The sequence below is a fragment of the Lactuca saligna genome, chromosome 1 (genome assembly GCF_052625555.1).
Source record: "Lactuca saligna cultivar CGN05327 chromosome 1, ASM5262555v1, whole genome shotgun sequence".
Lineage (NCBI taxonomy): Eukaryota > Viridiplantae > Streptophyta > Magnoliopsida > Asterales > Asteraceae > Lactuca > Lactuca saligna.
This window is the reverse complement of record NC_136417.1, coordinates 95,964,961-95,988,743: the sequence shown is the minus strand read 5'-3', so window position 1 is coordinate 95,988,743 and position 23,783 is coordinate 95,964,961. Positions and strand designations below refer to the sequence as shown.

Genomic DNA, 23,783 nt, shown 5'->3' with positions numbered 1-23,783 from the left:
AACGAGCAGCAGACTTCGAGGACGAAGTCTAAAATAAGTGGGGGAGGTTTGTAGCACCTGGTTCTTGGTACGCATTTCTTTTTATTTTTATCTAAGTATTTTGAATTTTTGGCCTTGGACTCGGCGAGTTGACGGACGAACTCACCGAGTAAAGTGGGATGGGATGCGGGATTTAAGTGATGGACTCAATGAGTCGGGTCCTGGACTCGACGAGTAGACGCTATCTAGACAAAAACCATAATCCGAGGGTTTGCACCCTATTTAAGCAATGTTATGACGACCACAACGTCCCTTATGCTCCGAAAACACCTCTCATTGAAACCCTAGTCGTTATTGAAGCAATCTAAGCGTTGTTGGTGGATTTTGGTGCTTGTGATCATAAGAAGGAAGGATAAAAGCTTGAGGAAGCAAGTAGAGACCAAGGGAACTCGAGTTTGTGCACCGTCTACAGCTCATTGAAGGTAAAAAGCGATAAACTTGCTCATTCATTTGTTAGATCCCTCATTGGGTAGATTTAGGGCTTTTATAAGCCATTTTTGGTCACCAACCATGTTTGCAAACATGGTTGGGGGTTAAAGCTTCTGAATCACATCATTAAAGGAGTCACTACGCAGATTTGGGTTGCTTTTGCACCCATGAAAGGTCCCATGCACCATAGGAGCTTGTTTTATGTCTTTTTGAGCTCAAAGTCCCATGCAAGCATGTAAAGTTTGTAACTTTACGTGCTAGATCGATTGTAGAAGCTTGGTTCTATATTTTGATCAAAGGTTGTACATCAGAAATCGAGGATTTAGAGTGTGGACGTGACCGACTCGGCGAGTCCGTTCTTAGACTCGAAGAGTCTAAGGCTTTGAGTCCCATATCTGTTGAGGGTCAAAGGAACCCAGTTGAGTGTTAGAAGGTTTGTAACCGGACAGAAAGAGTTACCTAATGCATTGGACGTGATTTTAGACCTGGAGTTCATGGGACTCGACGAGTGCTAGAACAAACTTGGCGAGTCCATGGCAATCTTCTTAAGGATGAAGATGAACTCGACGAGTTGTTCATCAACTCGGCGAGTTGAGGACAGAACTTGTTCATCAAATGAAGGTGAACTCGACGAGTTGTTCATCAACTCGGTGAGTCGGATGAGTTTCATGCGATGTTTATATGATAGAGGAACTCGTCGAGTTGACAGCCCAACTCGACGAGTCGGGTCATGGATGAGGACGAGTAAAGGGTGAGGGACTCGGCGAGTTGACTGCCCAACTCGGTGAGTCGAGTCAACTTGAAGTTGACTTTGACTAGACTTGGACTAACCTTGTTTAGGGTTGTACTTGTTGTGTGTTGACTTGAAAGTTGTCGTGTAGGGATCGAGGAGTCGAAGGGAGTCGACTTGTCCGCCGAGGATAATTCAAATATTGCACGACATTGAGGTGAGTTACCTTCCAGTAGGGGTGTGTCTAAGGCCACAATGTTGGCCCACCAAAAAGGGGTATTTAGAAGAGAATGGTCTTTGTGATAATTATCTTGGTCTGGTTATGTGTTGGTTATGAGATTTATCTGGATGATATGTTATGTGTATATTAGGGATTAGTTTCCGTAACAGTGGTCCTTAGGACCCAAGGGTAGGTCAGTACCCGGATATGCCTGACTGTATGTTTATATCGGTTGATTGTATGCTAATGGTAGGGGTGAAATAGTCCCTAGTTACCGGTTGAAAGATACTGATGACGGATACCGGTTGAAAGATACCGATGTTGATTATCGGTTGAAAGATACCGATGATGGTTACCAGTTGAAAGATATCGATGGAGGTTACCGGTTGAAAGATACTGATGAAGGTTACCGGTTGAAAGATACCGACGATATTGTATGGTATGCGGTATATGGGGGAACTCATTAAGCTTTGTGCTTACAGTTTTATTTTTGGTTTCAGGTACCTCTTCGTCGAAGGGGAAAGAGCCGGCAGTGTAGCAGCGCATCACACACACACACACTCACATGGTTTCCATAAGAAGTTTTTGGGTTTGTACTCTGCTTTTTATTACTTTTGACGTTATGGTTTGGGACACAACAATATGATTTTGTGACGTGTTGTTTATTTGACAATATTTTGGTAAAAAAATTTATGGAATTGTTAATTTAAAAATGAAATTTTCGGGCTTGAATTTTTGGGATGTTACAGCTTGTTTATAAAACAGTGGGGAGATTGAAGGAACGAGTGATGGAATTGATGGGAATACAACAGAGGTAAGAAACCTTTATTTCATCACCTGAAGTTGAGAAGGCTGAGCCACAAATGATGTCTAAAACTAAGGTAAAATGAGACAGTTCTCTATTTTTAAAATTGTAACAGGTGTACCTGAAGCTATTCCTGTAATAAGATCACCTTTGGTAGAATTATTGTGCGGAAGTGCTAGTGTGGGACAATCCACTTTGACTCGTTTTCATAGTTTACACACTTTTGTATTGCCGCTTCTTACTGCCGTATTTATGTTAATGCACTTCCCTATGATACGTAAACAAGGTATTTCTGGTCCTTTATAGAGAAGAGATAGCATAGGTACAAGGAATTCCCGGCATCTCGTAGAAAAAGAGTATAAACAAACAAAAGGCTTTTTAGAGTTTTATTTTTTATCATACATAATCATAATTACTAAAAAAAATTTGGTTCTTTTTACAAACTTGAGGTCGATAAATCCGCAAGTCTAGAAATTCATTTCGGACAATTGAACCTTCTCGAACTGTTTCATTTTAAGAACCAAAAATATTTGTGCCAAAATAACAGATGCTAAGAAGAACAAAAGGCCTTGTACACGTAATGGATCTTGAAGTACTATTTCTGCATCTCCCTGACCAAGGATTCAGAAGTGAAAGAAATCATTTTATCTACTAATAGTGGACAAATTGGCGTATTACCAAATCACGCTCTTATTGCCACATCAGTAGATATAGGTATTTTGAGAATACGCGTTAACGACCAATGGATAACGATGGATCTGATGGGCAGTTTTGCTAGAATAGGTAATAATGAGATCACTGTTTTAGTAAATGATGCAGAGAAAAGTGGTGACATTGATCCACAAGAAGCTCAGCAAACTCTTGAAATAGCGGAAGCTGCTTTGAGAAAAGCTGAAGGAAAGAGACAAAAAATTGAGGCAAATCTAGCTCTCCAACAGGCTAGGACACGGGTAGAGGACTAACTTTCTATTTTTATAACATCCTGTATCTTATAAAAGTTTAATCTTTATTTGGTTGGTTGATCAGTTGAGCAGCTGGCAAATACTAAAAGACGTGACTGAGCAAAAGAAAAAAGCAAGAGAGGTCTGGTGCAGAAGATGGACTTTCATCGATTGAAATCATGTTTTACAACAGTCTTCTATCCATTCTTGGCGTTTCTTATAATAGTTATTAGAGAATTCTCAAGTTCAATCTCATTATTATATGCAAAGGTCAAGATCTCCTTATGTGTGTATATTGAGTGTTATGAGAAGCCTTATTGACATTATTTGGTAAATAAGCAAAAAGTTAATTACTATGACCCTGGTTCTTTTCCCCCCATTAAGTGTTGTCTTGGATGAAGTGCTATATGATAAATGATGTTAAAAACATATTTGAAAGGTGAATAAGAGGAAACTTGTTAAAAGTTAAGAGTTGATAAGGATAGTTAAATTCACATATTTTGTAAGGATAATTAAATTCACATGTTTTGAATCATTTAGACTACATGTTTCTCTCCTACATTATTTTTGTTTCATTACTTTGTAGGGTGGAGATGATGCTCTTAACGAAGCTACAAAGGAAGGGGGAGATACAAATACATTAACTGTTATGGCGCCTATTGCTTAAAAAGAAAAGAGAAATAAAGCTTATTATGTGGACATGTGTAACGACAGAAAAATCACAACCAATTTAAGCTTTTCAAAAACAACCCGATTTCATTAAATTATTACAAAAAGGTTTTCAATATAATTTATTTAGAGTATTCCCAGAATCACATCACAACATAAACATGAGGAGCGGTACGATCACGCCTTCGCCTTGCCACGGTCTCCTGAAGAACCTGAAAAAACATTAAACCACAACTGTAAGCCCGAAAGCTTAGTGAGATATCCCCAATATACCAACCACACATACGCCCTTCCAGGCCACGACCTTCCGGTCCAAATCATAGTGCCTTCCGGCCCATAACATAATAACATACATATCATAACAGAACACAGAACAACCATGCACTTCGGGTCTACTGTGAGACTGGTCCGCCGCACCGGCCAAGAGTCCACCTGGTCCACCCTCTGAGTCTAGCCATGTACATCGAGTCTGCAGTGTGATTGGTCCGCCCGCACCGGGCCTTCAATCCACCTGGTCCACTCTCTGAGTCTACAGCATGACCGGTCCGCCCGCACCGGGCCTTCAGTCGGTCTGGTCCACTCTCTGAGCCTCAGCACGTCTGGTCCGCCCTCTTAGGGCCTACAGCCTATCCGGACCGCTCGCTGGGCCTTCGGGAAAACCGGTCCGCCCTGGGTGTCTTGACCTACAGCACAAAGCAGGACCCGCCTCAACCCATCTCTAATCCAAACAACCATGTGCACATAAACATACAATCATATAACAATTCACAGTCAACAAGCCGATCAAACAGATCACATAGCATATCATCATCCTAACCAGGATACCGACCTGACCGGTCACTAGCATATACCATCCTAGCTACCAGGATGTGAACATATCAAAGCAGTAACATAACAACAAATACCCGGATCTCAATCCGATAAAGGGCCGGCCTTGGTGCCTTAGACCCTGTTGCTATAGTGAGGATAACTCACCTCGCACTGCCGAAAATCTGAACTGAAGAAGCAGACTCAATCTGGAACTAGCCAACATAGCACAAATAACATTAGGCCAAACACAATACTCCTCCAAGGTAAATTGACCATTTTACCCTTAACTCAATCCGGCCCAACACTAGGTAAGCTCCCAAGCCCACCAATGGCCCAAAGTCCAAAAGTCCAAAGCAAAGCCCACTATTGGCCCAATTTACTAAATTGGGCCCACCTCACCAAATGGGCCTAAACTCAAGATCCATAGCAACCAATGGGCCCACAACACTCTAACCATAATGTCCAGTCACGGCCCAAAATCCAGCAGCCCAAATAACAGCCCAATCCCTAAGGCCCAAAATGAAAAACCCAACAGAGGGAGTACGCTGGGCGTACCCTCCCTGGTACGCTGGGCATACACGCTGAATCGCGACTGAGGATCGGGGCACTGACCCGCTACGCGGGGCGTACTACCATGTTACGCAGGGCGTAACTTCGCTACTCATTAAGTCCTCATAACTTCTTAATGGCTTAAGCTCTTAAGCCCAAACTTCAGATCCCTTGGCCAAATATGCCTAAGATTCATAAATTCTCAAATTTTATCACTTGGGACGTCCATAAAGCTCTTAATCCAAGGTCTTAATCCATTAAGACCTACATATCTCACACATGGAACAACCACAGCCCTTGGGACCTCATTTTTCTCACTCAATACCTCTCCAAAGGTCTGAAAGGACAGATAATCTCGGCCAACTCAAAGCATGTATCAATATGAGGACTTTTGGGACAAGAATGATGCCAAAACTTCACAACACTTAGATCTATGCAAAATAATTGACAAGCAAGAAGCTTTATACCTCAAATAAGCTCCAAAAGATGATATCTTTCCAAATCTACAAGCTCCAGCCACTCCAATCCTTCTTTGACAACTTCCACTTTCTTCTTCTAGCCTCTCCTTTGCCAAAACAAGCTTTTCAAGGCCAAACACACCCAACAATGGAGGTGGAACGGCTATCTAGGGTTTTTGAGGTTAAGGGAGAGCTTATGGAGGCTAGGGTATGAACCAACATGTTCCTTATATAGTGGCTGACCCTAATTTTAGGGTTTTAGAACTCTGAGAGTACGTTGGGCGTACCTCTAGTACGCTGGGCGTACCTCTAGTACGCTGGGCGTACTCAACCTTGCACCCGCGTCCACTTACGCCCTTACACTGGGCATAATCCCAGCTTACATTGGGCGTACTCGGCGAGTCCCCAAATTTCATACTTGGCCCTCATTTTCCACTTTTCCCACAAGATGACCAAAATACATTTCCCTTCAATCCCGGGAACTCACAATTAAGTACTCTTAGGAACGGGGCGTTACAACATGATATCTAAAACAAGGAGGTGCCCCTTAATAGCAATGTAGTATTAGGTCATATAGTTAGGGAAAGCCTCTTAATAACAATGTACAATCGGATCCCCTTTATACCAATTTTTTGACATGATGTTATGCATGAAATTGATTGTTTTGGTATATATTTGTTTCCATATTGTTGTATTACGCGTAAATGAGTATTGTAAAGATGCGTCGTAAATATATATCGTAAATGGTTGCTGAAGTTTATGACACGCAAATGCGTGTCATCTTCATTTATGACAGGGACTTTAATGATACGCAATGTGCGTTGTAAACGTGCATCGTAAGGTCACGACACGCAAATGCGCATTGTCTTCCTTTATGACAGGGGCTTCCTTGATACGCATTGCACGTCGTAAATGCGCTTCGTAAATGCATGTCATAAATTCGCGTCGTAAATGTGCGACGTCTATAGACGACGCGCAAAAGCGTGTCATCTCTCGTTATGACAGGGCTTTCCTTGACATGCATTTGCGCGTCGCCTGAGCGTTTTACGCCAGCATTACACGTCGTAAAAGGCTGTTTTTCTAGTAGTGTCTGTGGTTAAATAATCTACTTCTTTCAATCGTTTTGTTTGGGAACCAATTTTTGTGAATCCTTGGTCGTATGTGCTCTGACGATTTCTTTAAAGCGATTGGGTGTTTGGCAATTTCGACTACCAGTGATGAATAGATAAATATCAGATGAACATAATAGGGTTGTGGTTTTATTGGACAAAATTCTAATGTTTGATCTCACTGGGTATTGGAAAAGTGATGTAGGGAACGATTGAAATCAGAATTTGATCTTAATCGACTTAATTTGAGCAGATGTTCTTGGCAGTCAGTGGAAAAAGTCAAATTTGAATTTGTGAATTCTTTGGTACGAACTGTTTCACATGTGAATGGTTGGGGATTTACAACTTGCCAATGAAATCGAGACTCAATTGAGATGAACAATGGGCTAAAACAAAAAGTCAGAATTGACTGAGAATCGGGGTGAGCCTCAAACGAAAGAACTTACCTGCGAATCTTTAACCTGTGAATCTTTGTTGACCGTGATTCACAACAAATCAGTGCTTGGAATTGGATTCGGAGCGAGAGGTCATAGTTTCGTGGTTTCCTTGGTTTGCAGCGAACCTGTTGACTAGAGTTCACACCAAGTCTGTAACGATATGGCTTGGGTTCTTTATAGTGATCTGGCTTGCAATCGACTACGAAAGGCCCGGATTCCCATCTTCATTCTCGGAACGAAAGTATAAATTTGGGGTTATTGGGTTTGTTGTTTAGTCGTGAGTTGTGTCACTGAGTTCGTCAACCGCTTGTAAAAGGTGGAAGATGACTCATGTTACACTATTGGTACCTGTAACTTCAGCAAATTGACTCTTTTGGTCCCTGTTGTTTTCACAGCTTGGCGTGTATGGAACAATTCCAGAAACTGTTACAAATGAAGGGGAATATGATGCAAATTTATTACTTTAATCCTACAATTTCAGCAAAGTGACAGTTTCAACCAATTTTTCGTAAAGTTTACAAATTTGAGGGCTGGTTAACAGTTTGGATTTTTTTATCACACATATTTTTTCGTGAACAGAAAATTCAGGATTCCATTAAGTCTTGGCGGTTCAGAAAGTGGTTTTTCAAGATAACGTCAAATTTTTTCGACTATTTCGGATTTTATACTTCATTGTTTATATCATTTTCTTACAGAGGAGCATAGTAATTTTTTATCCATTCAAGATCATTCTCATGACCATTTGAAGGCTTTATAATCACGTTTTTTATTATATATCAGGGGAGAATTTGGTATGACCATTCGAAATTCGATTTGTGACTTCTCAAATTTGAAGATTTTTGATGAAGCTTGTGGTAGAATTATGAAGGTAGATTTTACAATAGCAGTTCGTCATCGGGCTCTTCTAAAGCTTTTATAGAGAAGTATCTTTTATAGTAGCAATTCTTCATCGAGCTCTTCTAAAGACTTGTTATATCTCCGACTTCTGGTATTTTCTTGATCAAGTGGCGTTACAAATCTTAAAATTTGGGTTTTTACATGATAATTTTTGGTGGCATCATTTGCTTATTTGAAGATCATTATTACTTGGAGGGGGAATTCTTTAAAGACAAGAAGTGATTCGTTTTCTTAATTTTTATGGAGGGTTTGGCTTTATTGAAGATCTTTGGGATTACAATAGAAAATGAAGTTTAAAGACATTACTTTAGTTCTTGGTTATATATATATATATATATATATATATATATATATATATATATATATATATATATATATATCCTAGAACCCGTTTTTGAAGACTATTGAAGAATCAAGATTCGTGGATTGCTTCAAATATTCCTCGTTGCGAGATCATTTCATATTTGCTAGATGCTTGTTTTGGAAGTTGAAGCCTTTTCATCGATTCCATACTTTAAGGGGGTGATTGTAGGGTTTCAAAGTACTCCATGGATTATGACAATGGGCCCCCTTGATGAAGTGTAGGTTAAAAGCCCAAGACTTGTCTTTTCCCTATAAATGGTCATGTATTATTCATAATTAGGGTTAAGAGTAAGGCAAAATGCAGCCGCCACGTTGTGAGGTTTCTTGTGTAGAGTTAGATTATTTAGTCTATTCTGAATGTGTAATCTATTCCACATTTTTTAAATAAATTGAGTGATCATTCGACATATCTTCTTTATTTGTGTTTGTTCTTATTTTCCACATCTTTTTCATCAAATCACAATTAGGGTTTTAATCCCAACACAGGGTAATGTAGAAACGCATAATCTTCAATGTTTCTGATGAGTATGTACAATCCTGCCTTCGCCTTCCAGCAATAACCGATGATACCTGAAACCATACACAACTGGGTAAGCAAAAATCTTAGTGAGTTCCCCTATAATACTACCATATAAACAGATCACACATACATTCAAACATGTCGGTCCCATTCAACCATCGGGTTGGAATACCCCAGGCCCAGTCAACCTCCGGGTCCAGTCATCCACATGATGAAATACCCCAGGTTGGAATGCCAATATACAACAGGTCCAATCAGCCATCGGACTGGAATTCTAGGGTTTGTTGGCCTACCGCCTCAACCTTATCGATCTTCCTGAGCCTCCGTGCCTACGACTTACAGCTGGCCTGCACTGGGTATCTTGCTCTACCGCACAAAGCAGGACTGTCTCAAGCCAAACCAAACACAATATGTCAACATATAAACAATCATATTCATGTAGGCAAATAATACAGGAAAAAAATCAATCATACAACTCGCTACTGCCTACTAGTCCTCTCTCAACATATAGTCCTGCTAGCAGCCAACCTCCAAAGAATGCGTAACCATAACTAACCAGAGGTGAGATATCCACCTGAATAGATGGCCCTACTCTAAAGCCACAACCAAACAAGGAACAGGCAAGAGAGCTTGGATCAAGAGTCCTCAAGCTATTCTACATGACTACATATAGTCCCTAGGGCTTCCCTCTACTAACAAATAACCAAAACTAGTGGGCCGACATTGGTGCCTTCCACCCATGGGTACAGTGAGTCGAAAGTCACCTCGATATGCGCATAGATAACCACTATAGCAACAAAGAACTCTACCAGCGTCAACTCACTTCCAATCACCTACAGGAAGACACTAAAGTTAATACCCAATCACATGTCATAGTCACTTGCAACAGTGGCCACCTCACATGAAATCACAATTAGGGTTTCACATAAAATGACGATTAGGGTTAGGTAATAACACTTAACCCGTTAAGGACTTTATCACTTAAGGGTATGACTGATTAAGGTTTGACTTATTCATTCTCGGGTGAAATACTAATCCAATCAACAGCCCAAATATGTGCCCGGTCATTGTCCAAATAGAGCTCCCTGATTCTAGGGTTTTCACATAAAATGATAACTAGGGTTAGTCTTCCACACTTAACCTCTTAAGGACTTAATCCATTAAATCCAATATTGCATTAAGTTAATTGTAGGGGCATTATTAAGTATTATTTAAAGTTTAATTAACAACTTTAACGTGGGTCCCGACCAACTCCAAAAACTAGTGTTTCTTGACAATTGGGTTTTTTAAACACTAATTAGGGTTTCCAACTCCTAAAGTTACATGATTAGCTAATTAAAATAAATATATATTTTAATAAATCAGGCACCACCCACTGCCACCTCGGGCAGTGGTGGTCGGCGGCGGTTTATGGCGGCAGGAGGCGGCAACCACCATTTAAAGGGCGGGAGTTATGAATTTTAGGTCTAAACACCAGCAAAAGCCTCTCGGTTTACACATGACGTTAATCCAACACCCACACACATACACAACCACCCGAAGCGGCGGCTGATGGTCGTAGAACGGGAGCAGAAGGTGCCAGCCACCAACTCACGGTGGTAGTGGTGGGTTTTCTTCACATCTGACTAAGAAATGCTTATACAACATCCACCATTAGAACACACACTCAAACACCTTATCACACACACATAGCCACCCACACACGGTGGCTGGTGGTGGTAGAAAAAACAGAAAGGGCGGCAGCCACCATGGTTGGCTGCCATGGTGGCTCTCTTCAACTTCCGACCAGCCATAATACACACACAAGTCATGATTGCAGCAGTGATGCACACACATGTACGTGAAGCACGAGCACCCACTGAAACACATACACAACTCAACATCTCTCGTAGAGGAAGACGGTGATGGATGATGACCGGAGCAGGAAAAGGGTCGTTTGAGGGGCGGCGACGATGGCTAGCAGTGACCGAACGAAAGCGGAAGGGGGAAGGACAAATTTTGCGGCAGAGAGGCGGTTGCGTCCGTCACCGATCACAACAGTGACCACGATGTCTATCGTCAGTCCTCATCCTCAACAAAAATGGAAACAACTACGGCGACCCTCGACTTGGTGGTTCCCGGATTCGACATCAGCGGTGCAACAATGATATCCGGTGGCTCATGGTGGCGACGTAGTTGACATCGGCGACTGGAGATGAGGAGCCTGATAAGGTGGTGGCAGGGGATGATGTAGTGCTAGGGTTTGGGGGTGCTGCACTCTTAAAAACGGGTGAGGTAAGGAACACGGGTTCAAGTCCCGTGTTTTTCCAAACTTGGATGCATTTTAACGAGATTGGTCCCTGCCTCAACAATTCCCTTTTAATTTAAATCCAATAATTACTAAACAACCCTTGCTTCACAAAATCCTTTACATTTCAAGTCCTAATATTACAATATAGACCCTAAATTCTGGAAATTATACCATTTAACTCCTTAAGGCTAACACTGATAAATTATTATAGATTTATGGCTAAAATTAAATAAAAATATCAATTACATCTGAGGGTTTATTATTTATTTATTTATTTAATTATTTATTTATTTTTAAGGGAATGTTATAATTATGCCATCATTACAAATGACAAAACAATTTCTTTTACATTAGCTCTTTGATCATCATCATTAAATTAAATATTTGTTGATAGAAACTAATGAACCATTGTTGAGGAAGACCATCACACATTGTTTCAAGTTAGTCGTCGACATGATCAATGGATCCACATACCTATTACTTTTACACCTTGATTCAAGAATATGTTTTGATATAGGGTTTATATATTTATGCTAACACGTTTGAGATGATTTTAAGTTATATGATCAATGTTGATGATTGCCATGGGTTATAAAGTATTGTCGAACTCAATTTGTCGCTAAATACGAACCAGTTTGAACCAATGCATGTTAGAAATTGGGTAGAGTTTATAGTGGAGATCTGGTTACCCCATGTATCGTGTAAACACTTTCCAAATTGATATTTCTACCCTATGCTTAGGTTACAAGATATTCATCCTAAGATAATCCAAGACGACACTTACGAATCTAGGCACAAAAAACATAAACCAAATTACTAGAGAATTCTGAGTTCGTATGTAGAAAAATGAGAGCTAAAAAGTGATTTCCTCTTTAAAAGGAGAGTTGTTTTAATATAGAACATGATACGTAGGCTTTCCTCTTATGGTTGGCCGTCATGGGTTCCTTTGGAAACAAGTCAAGTTAATCCTGAATTAATGAGGAAATCAATGGTTTCCAAAACTGACGATCATAGTCAGTTTTACCATAACCACCCTCAAGAATTCAATTTTCTACTATGTACCCACTTGCAAAATCCGAAGCCCTTTGGGGCACTGCCCCAAACCCCGAGGGGCCCGAGCTACGGGCTCTGCCCCTTGGACCCTGTTAGGAGCGCTGCCCCTGGACCCTGGCAAAGGGTCGTTGCCCCTTTGGAAACCCTGAACCTGTAGGCGCTAACCCCGGTCCCCCGACTTATCGTCAAACCGGTTTCTAATTTGATCTTATATATACGTACACTCCGCACATATCCACACATATTATATTACAAATTAGGAAGCTCTTAGCTCACATGTAAGTCCAGTTATACAGTTATACAAAATGTCTTGCTGACATTAAAATCCCCAACAAAGCATGCAAGAGTCTTTATGAGGATTGCCAAGAATTAGAGTTTAAGTCTGTTTTGAACTATTTATTCTAAGATTTAATAACACTTTGTTGTTTAAAACGTTAAAAAAAATTCTAATTTAGATTTTTAACAAAATTAAATGGTGGAATAATATTTAGAAAAATCCAAATGAAATTGAAAACGGAAGAGGTGTGAACAAAAAAACATAATATCATAGCTACTGTATAGAAACGACGTATTATAATACGCAAATCTATTTGTCCGAATATTATATTGTCAAAAGCATCTAAACAATGTGTACAATTTTTAAGGTCTTTAAGAATTAAAATATAGCTGGCATGGGAAATATATTAATACCTTAAGTTAATTGCTCCTAATATTCTGTATATCTTTTATAATATTTTTAATTTTAAAGGAGTTGACCTTTGAATAAAGCAATGACGAATTAGGTAGCGCCTCTAAGCAAACTCCATTCTGTATTATTGACAGCCAGTGGTGTGCTTCTACCATAACCACTCTTCTTTTGAGCGGCATACAATAACCACGCTTCACCACCAATATCACAAGACAATGTCTTCTTCACGCCTAAACCTTGAAAATTTTTCAATTCCGTTGGAGGAGATCAACCTTGCCACCCAGAACTTCAGTCCGCAAAGATGTATTGGAGGCGGTGGCTTTGGTTACGTCTACAGTGGACAACTCTCAAACCGCTGGCAAAATCGCATAGTTGCTATCAAACGCCTAGCTACAGATAGCCACCAGGGGGAGAGCGAGTTCCACACCGAGGTTGAGATGATTTCCTCATTCGACCATGAAAACATCATCTCTTTCATTGGTTATTGTGATGAAGACAATGAGATGATTATCGTTTATGAGTATGCTATCAACAGAAGCCTTGATTATCATCTCCAAGACCGACAAAAGATGCGTTGCATAACATGGACACAACGTCTGAATATTTGCATAGGAGCAGCAAGAGGTATTAATTATCTTCATTCGGGTCGTGGGGAGCATGACAGGGTAATACACAGAGACGTCAAGAGTGCCAACATTCTATTAGATCACAATTGGGTTGCAAAAATTTGTGATTTTGGTTTATCAAAATCGGGTCCAAAAAATCAGCCAAATACCGAACTCTATACACAGGTAGCTGGAACCCAGTATTACTTAGATCCCACTTACCATGAAAGTGGCATTCTACGTAAAGAATCAGACATATACTCTTTTGGTGTTGTGATGTTTGAAATGCTGGGAGGGATGCTGGTTTATCGTATAAGAAACATTGGAGATGATATGTCACAGTCTCTAATAAATTTAGTCCGACGTTACTATGAAAATGAAGCAGACATGTTAATCGATCATGATATTAAAAATCAAATTGACAGAAGCTCTTTTGACACCTTTAAACAAATTGCTTATCAATGCCTTAGTTTTGATCCAATGGAACGGCCTGCCATGAAAGAAGTCATTAAAAGGCTTGAGGATGCATTGGATATTCAAGTAAGTATTTTTATGAGTAGATTACTGAAATCATCCCTATGGTTTGGTCAAAATTACACATTCGGTCCCTGACTTTTTTTTGCACTCGGATCGTCCCTGTGGTTTGATTTTGTTGCGTTTTTCGTCCCTATGGTTTGGTCAAAATTGTACGTTTGGTCCCTAACTTTATGTATGTAATGGACGAAAACCGCAACAAAATCAAACCACAGGGACGATCCGAGTGCAAAAAAAAAAGTTAGGAACCAAACGTGAAATTTTGACCAAACCATAGGGACGATTTCAGTAATTTACTCTATTTTTATTTAACTATTTTGAAAGAAATCTAGTTTGATGTGAAAGAATCAAGACTGGTAAGGATCATACAACATATTTTTGTTTCGAAATGAACAAAAATCTCTTTTGGTTTATTTGATATGCCTTTGTGTATCAAACTGTCTTTTTGAGAGGGTTGAGTTGCAAATCCTTTTATAGACGATAGCCAACTTAAGGTGTTGAATGTCTTCCATGCCAACACAGTCTTATTTTACTTATGCATTATATAAATATTAGGTTGAATGAATTGTTGGAATTTCATCAACAGTTAAGGGGAGTTTAAATACCAAATGGCTTATGAGTTTAAAATTTTAAATGTAGCTGCAGGGAGATTTTGCTGAACTTATTCAGTTTCTTATGAAAGACTTCAGATTCTGTCATGGCATACGTGTTGCAGCATTTACAATGTACAAATGCCTCCTCTATTGGAAATGTTTTGAAAATGAAAGAACCACGGTTTTTGATCAAGTTATCCAGATATTTCGCTCAGCAACTGAGGTACTTCCTCCATTAATGATTAATAAAAAAAAGTATTATTTACAAATCACATTAATTCAAGGGCGCGAGATATTTAGCAACATTTATCAACATACAAAGCTTAGCAACATTACAAGTAAAATGAGATTTGTGTAACTAAATCATCCCTATTTTGTGTCATCCTATAAATTCATTTCCGTGATGCTACTGAAACATAGAAAATATTTATCGGTTTCTTCCAATTTAATGACAGTCGTTCTGAATGCAGGATGAAGATAATAATGAGCAGATGGCATATTGGCTATCATTTACATGTACTTTATTATTCTTAATTGAAAAAAGTCTTGAACGTGGAGATCCAACTCATGGAAGAATGACAACCGTATGGATTTTTTTATTTTACTTTTGCTATTTTTCTTTCCTATTGATATATTAATGTTTTAAGACATGGTTTTCTACTTTTAAGGAATCTTCTTTTTCCGTATCTTCTTTTGATTTTGCTGACACACATGCTGAGGCTACAGTTAAGGTAGTGCAACAAGTTCAAGCCAAATACCCTGCTTTGCTTTTCCGTCAGTTACTAAAAGCACTTGTAGAGAAAACATATCGCATTATTCGTGACAATTTCAAGGAGGAGCTGAGACCAGTACTAGACTTATGTATTAAGGTAGCTGAACTTTTGATTAATCCTCTTCTTAACACAATGTCTACAAGCGATTTAAAAATTTCAATTCGTATTTTTAATATTGAAATTTGAAAATTCAGGCTCCACCGACATTTCTCATAACATCGGATGAATCCTTCCAGGAAGACTCAGAATTCAATCACTGGCAAGGCATTGTTGATCTTCTCAACATTCTTTGTAGCACGATAAAAGAACATTTTGTATGTGCATTATTGTTTTTCTCATTATAGACATATAACTGCTGGAGTATTTAGCATGCATTTCATTAGTTCTTAAAGATGGATACAGTGATTGGAATTCTTATTGGAATTATAATAACATTCCATAAAATTCTAATTCATCGTCGAAGTAGGTGACGAGTCTTTAGAGATTTTTTTCCAAAATTTTCTAATATGGTACAATTTCAGGTGCCTTCAACAATTGTTCAGATGCTATTTGCTCAAATATTCTCATACATCAATGTGGAGCTCTTTAATAGGTGTATCCATTATTCCATTGGTTATTTTCTTTGTTTCCGGTGGTAAAGATTCTTTAATTTGGTGATTATCTTCTTTCTATAGTCTTCTTGTACGACAGGAGTCCTCTTCATTCAGAAGTGTGGAATATTTGAAAGCAGGGATAGGAAAGTTGGAGCAATGGTGTTGTGAGGCAACAGAGGTGATCATTTATCCCGATTCTTCTCGTCCTATGTATCTTTATTTTTGCATTTCACATTTTTTTCATTGAAAAACTGAAGTTGCTTGTGGTTCTACGTACCTTATGAAAAATCAAAAAGAATAACGCGTGTTCCTGAGTTTTTTCGTAAATTCATTAAAGGAAAGAAAAAGAAAATTTTGACAGAAACAAAGGGAGGTGAAGGAAAAATATTCATTATTCCGTAATCTCGAGTTAGATGGAAATGAAAGGAAAATTTTAAGTTTTTGTGTTCCAGAGTTAGGACGAAAAAGAAAATAAAACATAAAATTTCCTTCTCATTTTCTTCTCAAATCCGTCTAACATGGGAGGAAAATTTGGAAGGAAAATATGGCTCTAAAATCCTTTCTCTCTCCTCACTTTCCTTTCATTAACAAAACTCAGGAAAACGATTTTCCTTCAACATCCCTCACTTTCCCTACGTATCTTCCCATTTATCTCCTTAAGTAGAACTCGGGTTATTACCAATAGGGTTTCACCTTGTGACAAAACTGGCAACTATTAAAGCCGTTGGCCCATGTGATAGGATCCTAGCTTCTGAGATAGAATCGCACATAGAAGGTCCGCGGTTAAAACTTCGGCCCATCCAATATATATATATATATATATATATATATATATATATATATATATATATATATATAGGTTCAGATAATTTGAGACCATGTTAATTTTATCTAAAAATAATTTTAAAACGCAAAATAAAAGAAAATTTTCAAAAAGAATAACGAGTGTTCCTGAGTTTTTTCGTAAATTCATTAAATGAAAGAAAAAGAAAATTTTGATAGAAACAAAGGGAGGTGAAGGAAAAATATTCATTATTCCGTAATCCCGAGTTAGAAGGAAATGAAAGGAAAATTTTAAGTTTTTGTGTTCCAGAGTTAGGACGAAAAAGAAAATAAAACATAAAATTTCCTTCTCATTTTCTTCTCAAATCCGTCTAACATGAGAGGAAAATTTGGAAGGAAAATATGGCTCTAAAATCCTTTCTCTCTCCTCACTTTCTTTTCATTAACAAAACTCAGGAAAACGATTTTCCTTCGACATCTCTCACTTTCCCTACGTATCTTCCCATTTATCTCCTTAAGTAGAACTCGGGTTATTACCAATAGGGTTTCACCTTGTGACAAAACTGGCAACTATTAAAGCCGTTGGCCCATGTGATAGGATCCTAGCTTCTGAGATAGAATCGCACATAGAAGGTCCACGGTTAAAACTTCGGCCCATCCAATATATATATATATATATATATATATATATATATATATATATATATATATATATATATATATATATATATAGGTTCAGGTAATTTGAGACCATGTTAATTTTATCTAAAAATAATTTTAAAACGCAAAATAAAAGAAAATTTTCGAAAATTCTTTTTTTTTATTATTATTTTCGGCATTTTATTTACCTAAAAAATAAAAAACAAATAAATAAAATTTAAAAAAAAAAAACTTACGATTTTTGTTAAAAAATACTTGAAATATTCTTAATATGCTTCTAGAATATTTCACAGATATTTCATAAATAAAAACAATAATATTTTTCATTTTTTTATTATTTATTATTTTATTTTTTTGGATAAAAATGACAAAAATAATATTTAAAAAATTTCAATTATTTTTTATTTTAATAATCTTTTTTTTATCTTCAAAATTAATGGCTATCAGTACGGCCCTCCATTTTACAAAATATAATGGTCTCACATGAACCTAATATATATATATATATATATATATATATATATATATATATATATATATATATATATATATATATATTAGGTTACTCAAATTTAGGGAGTATAACACTAATGATTTGACATAATCAAACCCAAAAACATTGGTGAAAACTGATCCATAACACAATTTGATATCGTTAAAGCAAATAGCCCACTAAAAATTACAAGTTCTATATGTGGATTAGATTCCAGTTTAGCCTCTCTCTCTCTCTCTCTCTCTCTCTCTCTATATATATATATATATATATATATATATATATATATATAGGCACACACAGACACATATATACCTATATATGTATTTGTAATATGTACCTACATACATACACAAATTATTAGGTCTAGGAAAAAAAATTATGATGTCCATTTATTCATTATTCGAATTATTTGATTATTGACCAATATATAATTCTATAATTATTCTTACATCCTACATTGGTTTTTGTTGCTACATATGTATTAGTTAAATAGCTAAATGATCGAAAGCAAAATATACAATAATTAAGATTGAGTATTATATCTAAGTAGAAGAAATATTGAGTGTCTATTGCATTTTAGTGTAAGGGCATCCATAATCCGTTCAACTCTATAGAGTTCAATGGATTGTCACATCATCCATTAAACATGTATACAACACTACCTACAACGTATTATAAACCTTTTCAGTCCTAATCACCAGTTTATTGCTTCTATTGAACCATTCAATGATCATTCAACTTACTGCATGTCATCACCCACACTTTATTCAACTCTTATTCAATCCTAGTCATCACCCTATTCAAATTTTATAATACTTGCATTGTGGTTGATCTATGAACCTACAATAGCCAAAAGAAGACCATGTTTAAACTTAGTTTGTGCTAATTAATTGTTCCATAAGTCTTTGGTAAGTAGAGCAAGTGATTCTTATTTGACTACTCTATAATGTCATAAAATTCTTGTATAACAGTATGCAGAGCTAGTTTGGGATGAACTTAAGCATATTAGACAGGCTATTGAGTTTCTGGTACGTTTCTTCCGACTATGTTATACCATTTTGTTTATCTCTCCATTACACGACCTTCTTAATTTCATAGATACTAATAAATTTATTTATTACAATGGTTCAACCACCATGATGTTTGCATAACCATGATGCTTGGTATGAAACCCTCCATACCCTGAATTGAATCCCATATGTTTCAAACTTGATGTCGCATACCATTAAAAAAAATTAAAGTTATTGTATTTATTCATTGTTCCATGAGTCAAACTTAATTATAAATTGTTCACATCACTTTCAGGTTAGAAATGATAAGTGTGATGTTTCAAATGATGACATCATATACATCACCAATGGTCTATACCCTGTAAGTCTCTCTTTCTCACGCAAGCACACATATGATATGAGATTATAGTTTATAAGCTTACATGCAGTCCCTCAATCATAAAGTGTAACACACTTTCTTGCAAAAGAAAAAAAAAAGTAGAAAATCAGAAGCACAATAAACAAATAACTAAATGAAATGAAAGCTAGATCCATTTATAGACATCAACCGTATTGAATCATTTAAATCCAAAATCTAACCAACAAAACATGCATATCCAAACTGATTATCCATGATCATAAATGCCCAACTTGGACATCAAACAATTATTAATTAATAAACTGACTATTCAAAGGTGTCACAAGAGTGTTAATAAATGACTCTAAATGGTTGAGAACCATGTAAGGTCGTTTCTAGTTTTTTCAAAGTTTATATGTTTAAAGAACCACAAACAGCTCATGGTACCCCCTATTCGGTTAAGTGAACAAATGTGTTCTGCAAATTAACTAATTCCAAAATTGAGTTCAAAGGACTAATATGGTGAATAATTAGAAGGCAACATTGAATGTGCAATTTGATATTATTAATCCTCTTTCTAGTTGTTTTGATGATGTTCTATTAATGAGGGGATAGAGTCAAGTTTTAGGAACAAATGCACTTGTTTTGAATGTGTTATATTATTTGAAGAGTTTTTATGAAAAATAAATAAACCATATAATAATCTATGAACTAACGTACGAAATTACATAAAATATGGTAATCTGAAAAGGATAAAAACGTGTCTTCAAATAGTTTACGATGTTCGTTCCAAAATTATAAAACTCTATACTTGTATTTTAAATTTTAGATTTTTGTTTCATCAGTCTTCCTTATTGAACTTAAGTTCATCAGTGTCATTCAAGCCTATTTAAGACTTAATTTTTGTGTAAGGATCAAATCATTCAAGCCTATTTAAGACTTAATTTTTGTGTAAGGATCAAATCAACAATGCTTGAATCTTAAAAACCGTACAATTATCATTGTGGATAATTTTTATGTTAGAAAACTATATATCATAGAATTCAACGAGGGTTACCATCCATCAAGGTGTAACATCCTCAAAATATTATGGATATAATACAATACAATACCAATACTAAATAACAAAACGTCAATATTATTCAGAAACTAAATGCACCACAAATGTTAATGGCATATATATTACTAAAGTCTACTAAAACGTTAGTAATTTGAGTTGGGATCTGTTATCCCCGGTTTTGTTCATTATCACGATGGAATAGAGACGGGTCGAGTACATGCCTATATAATAACGCCAACAACCCATTAAACACATATTTTATCCTAATCACCATATTATTCCTTCTATTGATCCATTTAATTTCTTTATTCAAATAAAATCCATGTCATCACAGTCACTACATTCAATTCTAAAGTGTATCAAGGTTAATAAATCTAGGGAACATGGAGGATTTCGCTAATGTAGGTGTTGTTTGTTTTTTCTAGCCCATTATTGTTGTGTCGCGCAGCACACGCACAACACTTGGTCCTTTGCAGATGTTTGTTTTTTTCAGAAGACTTCTGACTTAAAAACTGTTGCGCGTGTGCTGCGTTGCGCAACACTAAATCAGCTGCTTCAAACCTCTTCACGTCTTACTTTAACTTACTGCAGCAGTTTATAGACGTTAAAAAACAAACAGACTTTTTTTTTAAATGTTGTAGCCGTTTGTTCCACCTCTTCTGCTACAGAGGGTTGCAGAGGTGGTCAACAAACTTTAAACATTGTTGCTTCGAAAAAACAAACAGCAGCGTAGTGTTCACGCCTCTGCTTAGGCTCTTCTTTACAGATAGAGGTGCAAATTTTATCGGAACCAAGTTCCGTTGGGGTGTGTCGTAAAGTCTGTCCTTGATAAGAATGGTATTTTGGTGTTTGGTAATTGGTAGCTCTAATGTTGTTTAGCAAGGAAAAACATTGTGTGATTCTAGCAATGGCTTCAGAAATATCTATGTGGACATTCATATTAAAAAGAACTATATTATGAAATGGAGTTGGCAGCTCTTTTATATGGGGAACGGGGCATATATATATATATATATATATATATATATATATATATATATATATATATATATATATATATATATATATATATATATATATATAGAGAGAGAGAGAGAGAGAGAGAGAGAGAGAGAGTTGAGAGTTGAGTTGAGTTATAGTGAAAAACCAGAAAATACTAGGAACTTGAGAACTTTTTTCTAGAAAATATTTTTCAAAAACATTAAACTAAAAGTCATCTTTTCCTATATCTAAGACATAGTGAGTTGGATTAGTGAACATCGTTCTTGGGTACTTAAATAAAAACAAGAATGGTGCAGTCGTGCTATCTTGCAGTTTGGCTCTCTAACTTGATGATATTTATTTTCAGATTTTGAGCACCATACAGTTGTCCAATATATGCACTATATATTGGGATGGTAAGTATGACACTCATAGTGTACCCTCAGATGTAAGTTCCTCATGTGAAAGTTTATTTTATAAGAACAAACATTATCTCTATACATTGGATTACCAATTACCCGCTTACCTTATATTTAAACAGGTTATTTCTAGTACCATTCAGATCAGTGACGATAGCAACAACAATAACAATGCATTAAAAGAAACTTTTAGGTATAAACTTTTAATGTTCTCTGTTTTAGAATATTCATCTGAGTACAAATCTTAGAAGTTTTATGGCAAAAAAAAAACCCTTAATTAAAAAATTAAAAAAAAAAAAAAAAAAAAAAAAAAAAAAACCTAATCCGATAAGCGTTAGTTTTGCACCAACAGTGCTCTAATTTTGTGCATTTGGCCAGATGTGCCTAAATATGATCACATTAAGATGGGAAAAGCAGTTTAATTTAAAATTTTTCTCTCTCATTCATTAATTAACTTAATTTAATGCTATGAGATGTATTCCATGTATATAATACTAGGTTGTAACCGTATTGATCAACGGTTGAAAAAATAAAATAACATAGATAATAATTGTAATTAAATAAGTGGAATAGAAGATTTTTAATAATTGATTATTTCACATAATTAATTACCAAACATTTTAATTTCAAAATCTTTATTAATCATTCTAAGTTTAAAAGAATTAGAAGAAGATTTAAATTGAAATGTAAATAGAAAAAGACATGTTTCATGTTTAGAGAGTATATATAAGAAAAGAAATTAAATATTATAAAAGAAAATAATAATAACAAGTGATAAGTTTATGATTCTTTTATTAAAAATTCACTTTTGGAATTTTCTTTAATTTTCATGTCGTATACTTCTTGAGCAAAATAATTAACAATCTATGTTCTCAAATGCAGCCTGCCGCCATTTGTTTCTGACGTCTCTGCCTCATTGCAACTAAAAGACTTTGCAACCATTAAATTTGATGTAGAACTTGGAAACAATCCAGCCTTTCAATTTTTGTACAACTAATGTATGGCCAAAATTTGTTAAGCTTTGCCAATTTAATCAATGAATATATCTGAAATAAGGAGAGTAGCACTGTCGGTACTAGGAATTTTGATATGGGTACAAACATTGACAATATATATTATATGTAATTATCTAATATCGGTCATTAAAAAACATGTTATAATCTCTTTAGTTGGAGGTACAATAACATAAAAAATATTTATAAATAATATTTTTTATATATATAAAATAATTTTTTGGAGGTACTGTAGTACCCCAACGCCCCATCTAACTTTGCCACTGGAAAAGGATATTGCATGAAAGCATTGGATGTTCCTCTTTAATTAAAGATTCATAATACACTACAAGAATAACAGGCAATAGCGGCGACACCTTTAGCAGCGACAGTCACTTTTAGCAGCGACATCAAACAAACGCGTTTTTGTCGCCGCTAAAAGTGTCCGTCGCCGCTAAAGGCTTATGTTGGCGATCCGCGTCATTTCAACCCTAACCGTTGATTTAGATGATGATCCAACGACTAGGAGGATATAGAAAACCCCGCGTTATTTTCCCTCTGGTGTGTCGCCGCTAAAGGCTACCCGTTGCCGCTAAATGCGTCGCCGCTATTGCCTGTTCTGGCGATCCGCGTCATTTCAACCCCATCCGTCGATTTAAGCAATGATCAAACAATGTAGGAAACCCCAGATAGTTTTCCCTCCGTTGTGTCGCTGCTAAAGGTCGCCCGTCGCCACTAAAGGCGTCGCCGCTAAAGAGCATCGACAATAAAATCAGCTTCGTCTTCACTTTCTTCTCTGATCTACTTCTATGTTTTCCCTCTTCCTCTCCATTTCCCACCTTCTTGCCGGAGTATACCGCCACCACCACTGTTCATGACGAAAATTTGATATTTTAGATGTGTATTTGTATGTGTATTTTGTTTGTAGATGTGGATATGT

General features: G+C 36.6%; 1 protein-coding gene across 2 annotated transcripts; it reads left to right on the top strand.

The window, feature by feature from the left end:
- Positions 1 to 13,134: 13,134 nt before the first annotated feature.
- On the top strand, positions 13,135 to 23,003 carry LOC145000250 (myosin-6-like). Of its 2 annotated transcripts, XM_078959446.1 has the most exons (12): positions 13,135 to 14,152; positions 14,786 to 14,962; positions 15,210 to 15,323; positions 15,408 to 15,608; positions 15,707 to 15,826; positions 16,034 to 16,104; positions 16,187 to 16,283; positions 19,016 to 19,072; positions 19,350 to 19,415; positions 21,800 to 21,880; positions 21,974 to 22,044; positions 22,734 to 23,003. In XM_078959446.1, exons 1-12 carry the CDS (start codon positions 13,223 to 13,225, stop codon positions 22,846 to 22,848), a joined length of 2,100 nt encoding a protein of 699 aa, XP_078815572.1. In that variant the 5' UTR covers positions 13,135 to 13,222; the 3' UTR covers positions 22,849 to 23,003. The 2 variants fall into 2 exon arrangements, with proteins under 2 accessions (XP_078815572.1, XP_078815580.1); XM_078959454.1 differs by lacking the exons at positions 21,800 to 21,880; positions 21,974 to 22,044 and having other exon boundaries at positions 22,734 to 22,850.
- The last annotated feature ends 780 nt before the right edge of the window (positions 23,004 to 23,783 follow it).

Excerpts from the sequence above, each read along its gene's own strand:
- LOC145000250 (XM_078959446.1), top strand. The coding sequence starts at position 13,223 with ATGTCTTCTTCACGCCTAAACCTTGAAAATTTTTCAATTCCGTTGGAG. Across the intron at positions 14,153-14,785 it reads AGGATGCATTGGATATTCAA|CTGCAGGGAGATTTTGCTGA; the intron begins GTAAGTATTTTT and ends TTTTAAATGTAG. Across the intron at positions 14,963-15,209 it reads TATTTCGCTCAGCAACTGAG|GATGAAGATAATAATGAGCA; the intron begins GTACTTCCTCCA and ends TTCTGAATGCAG.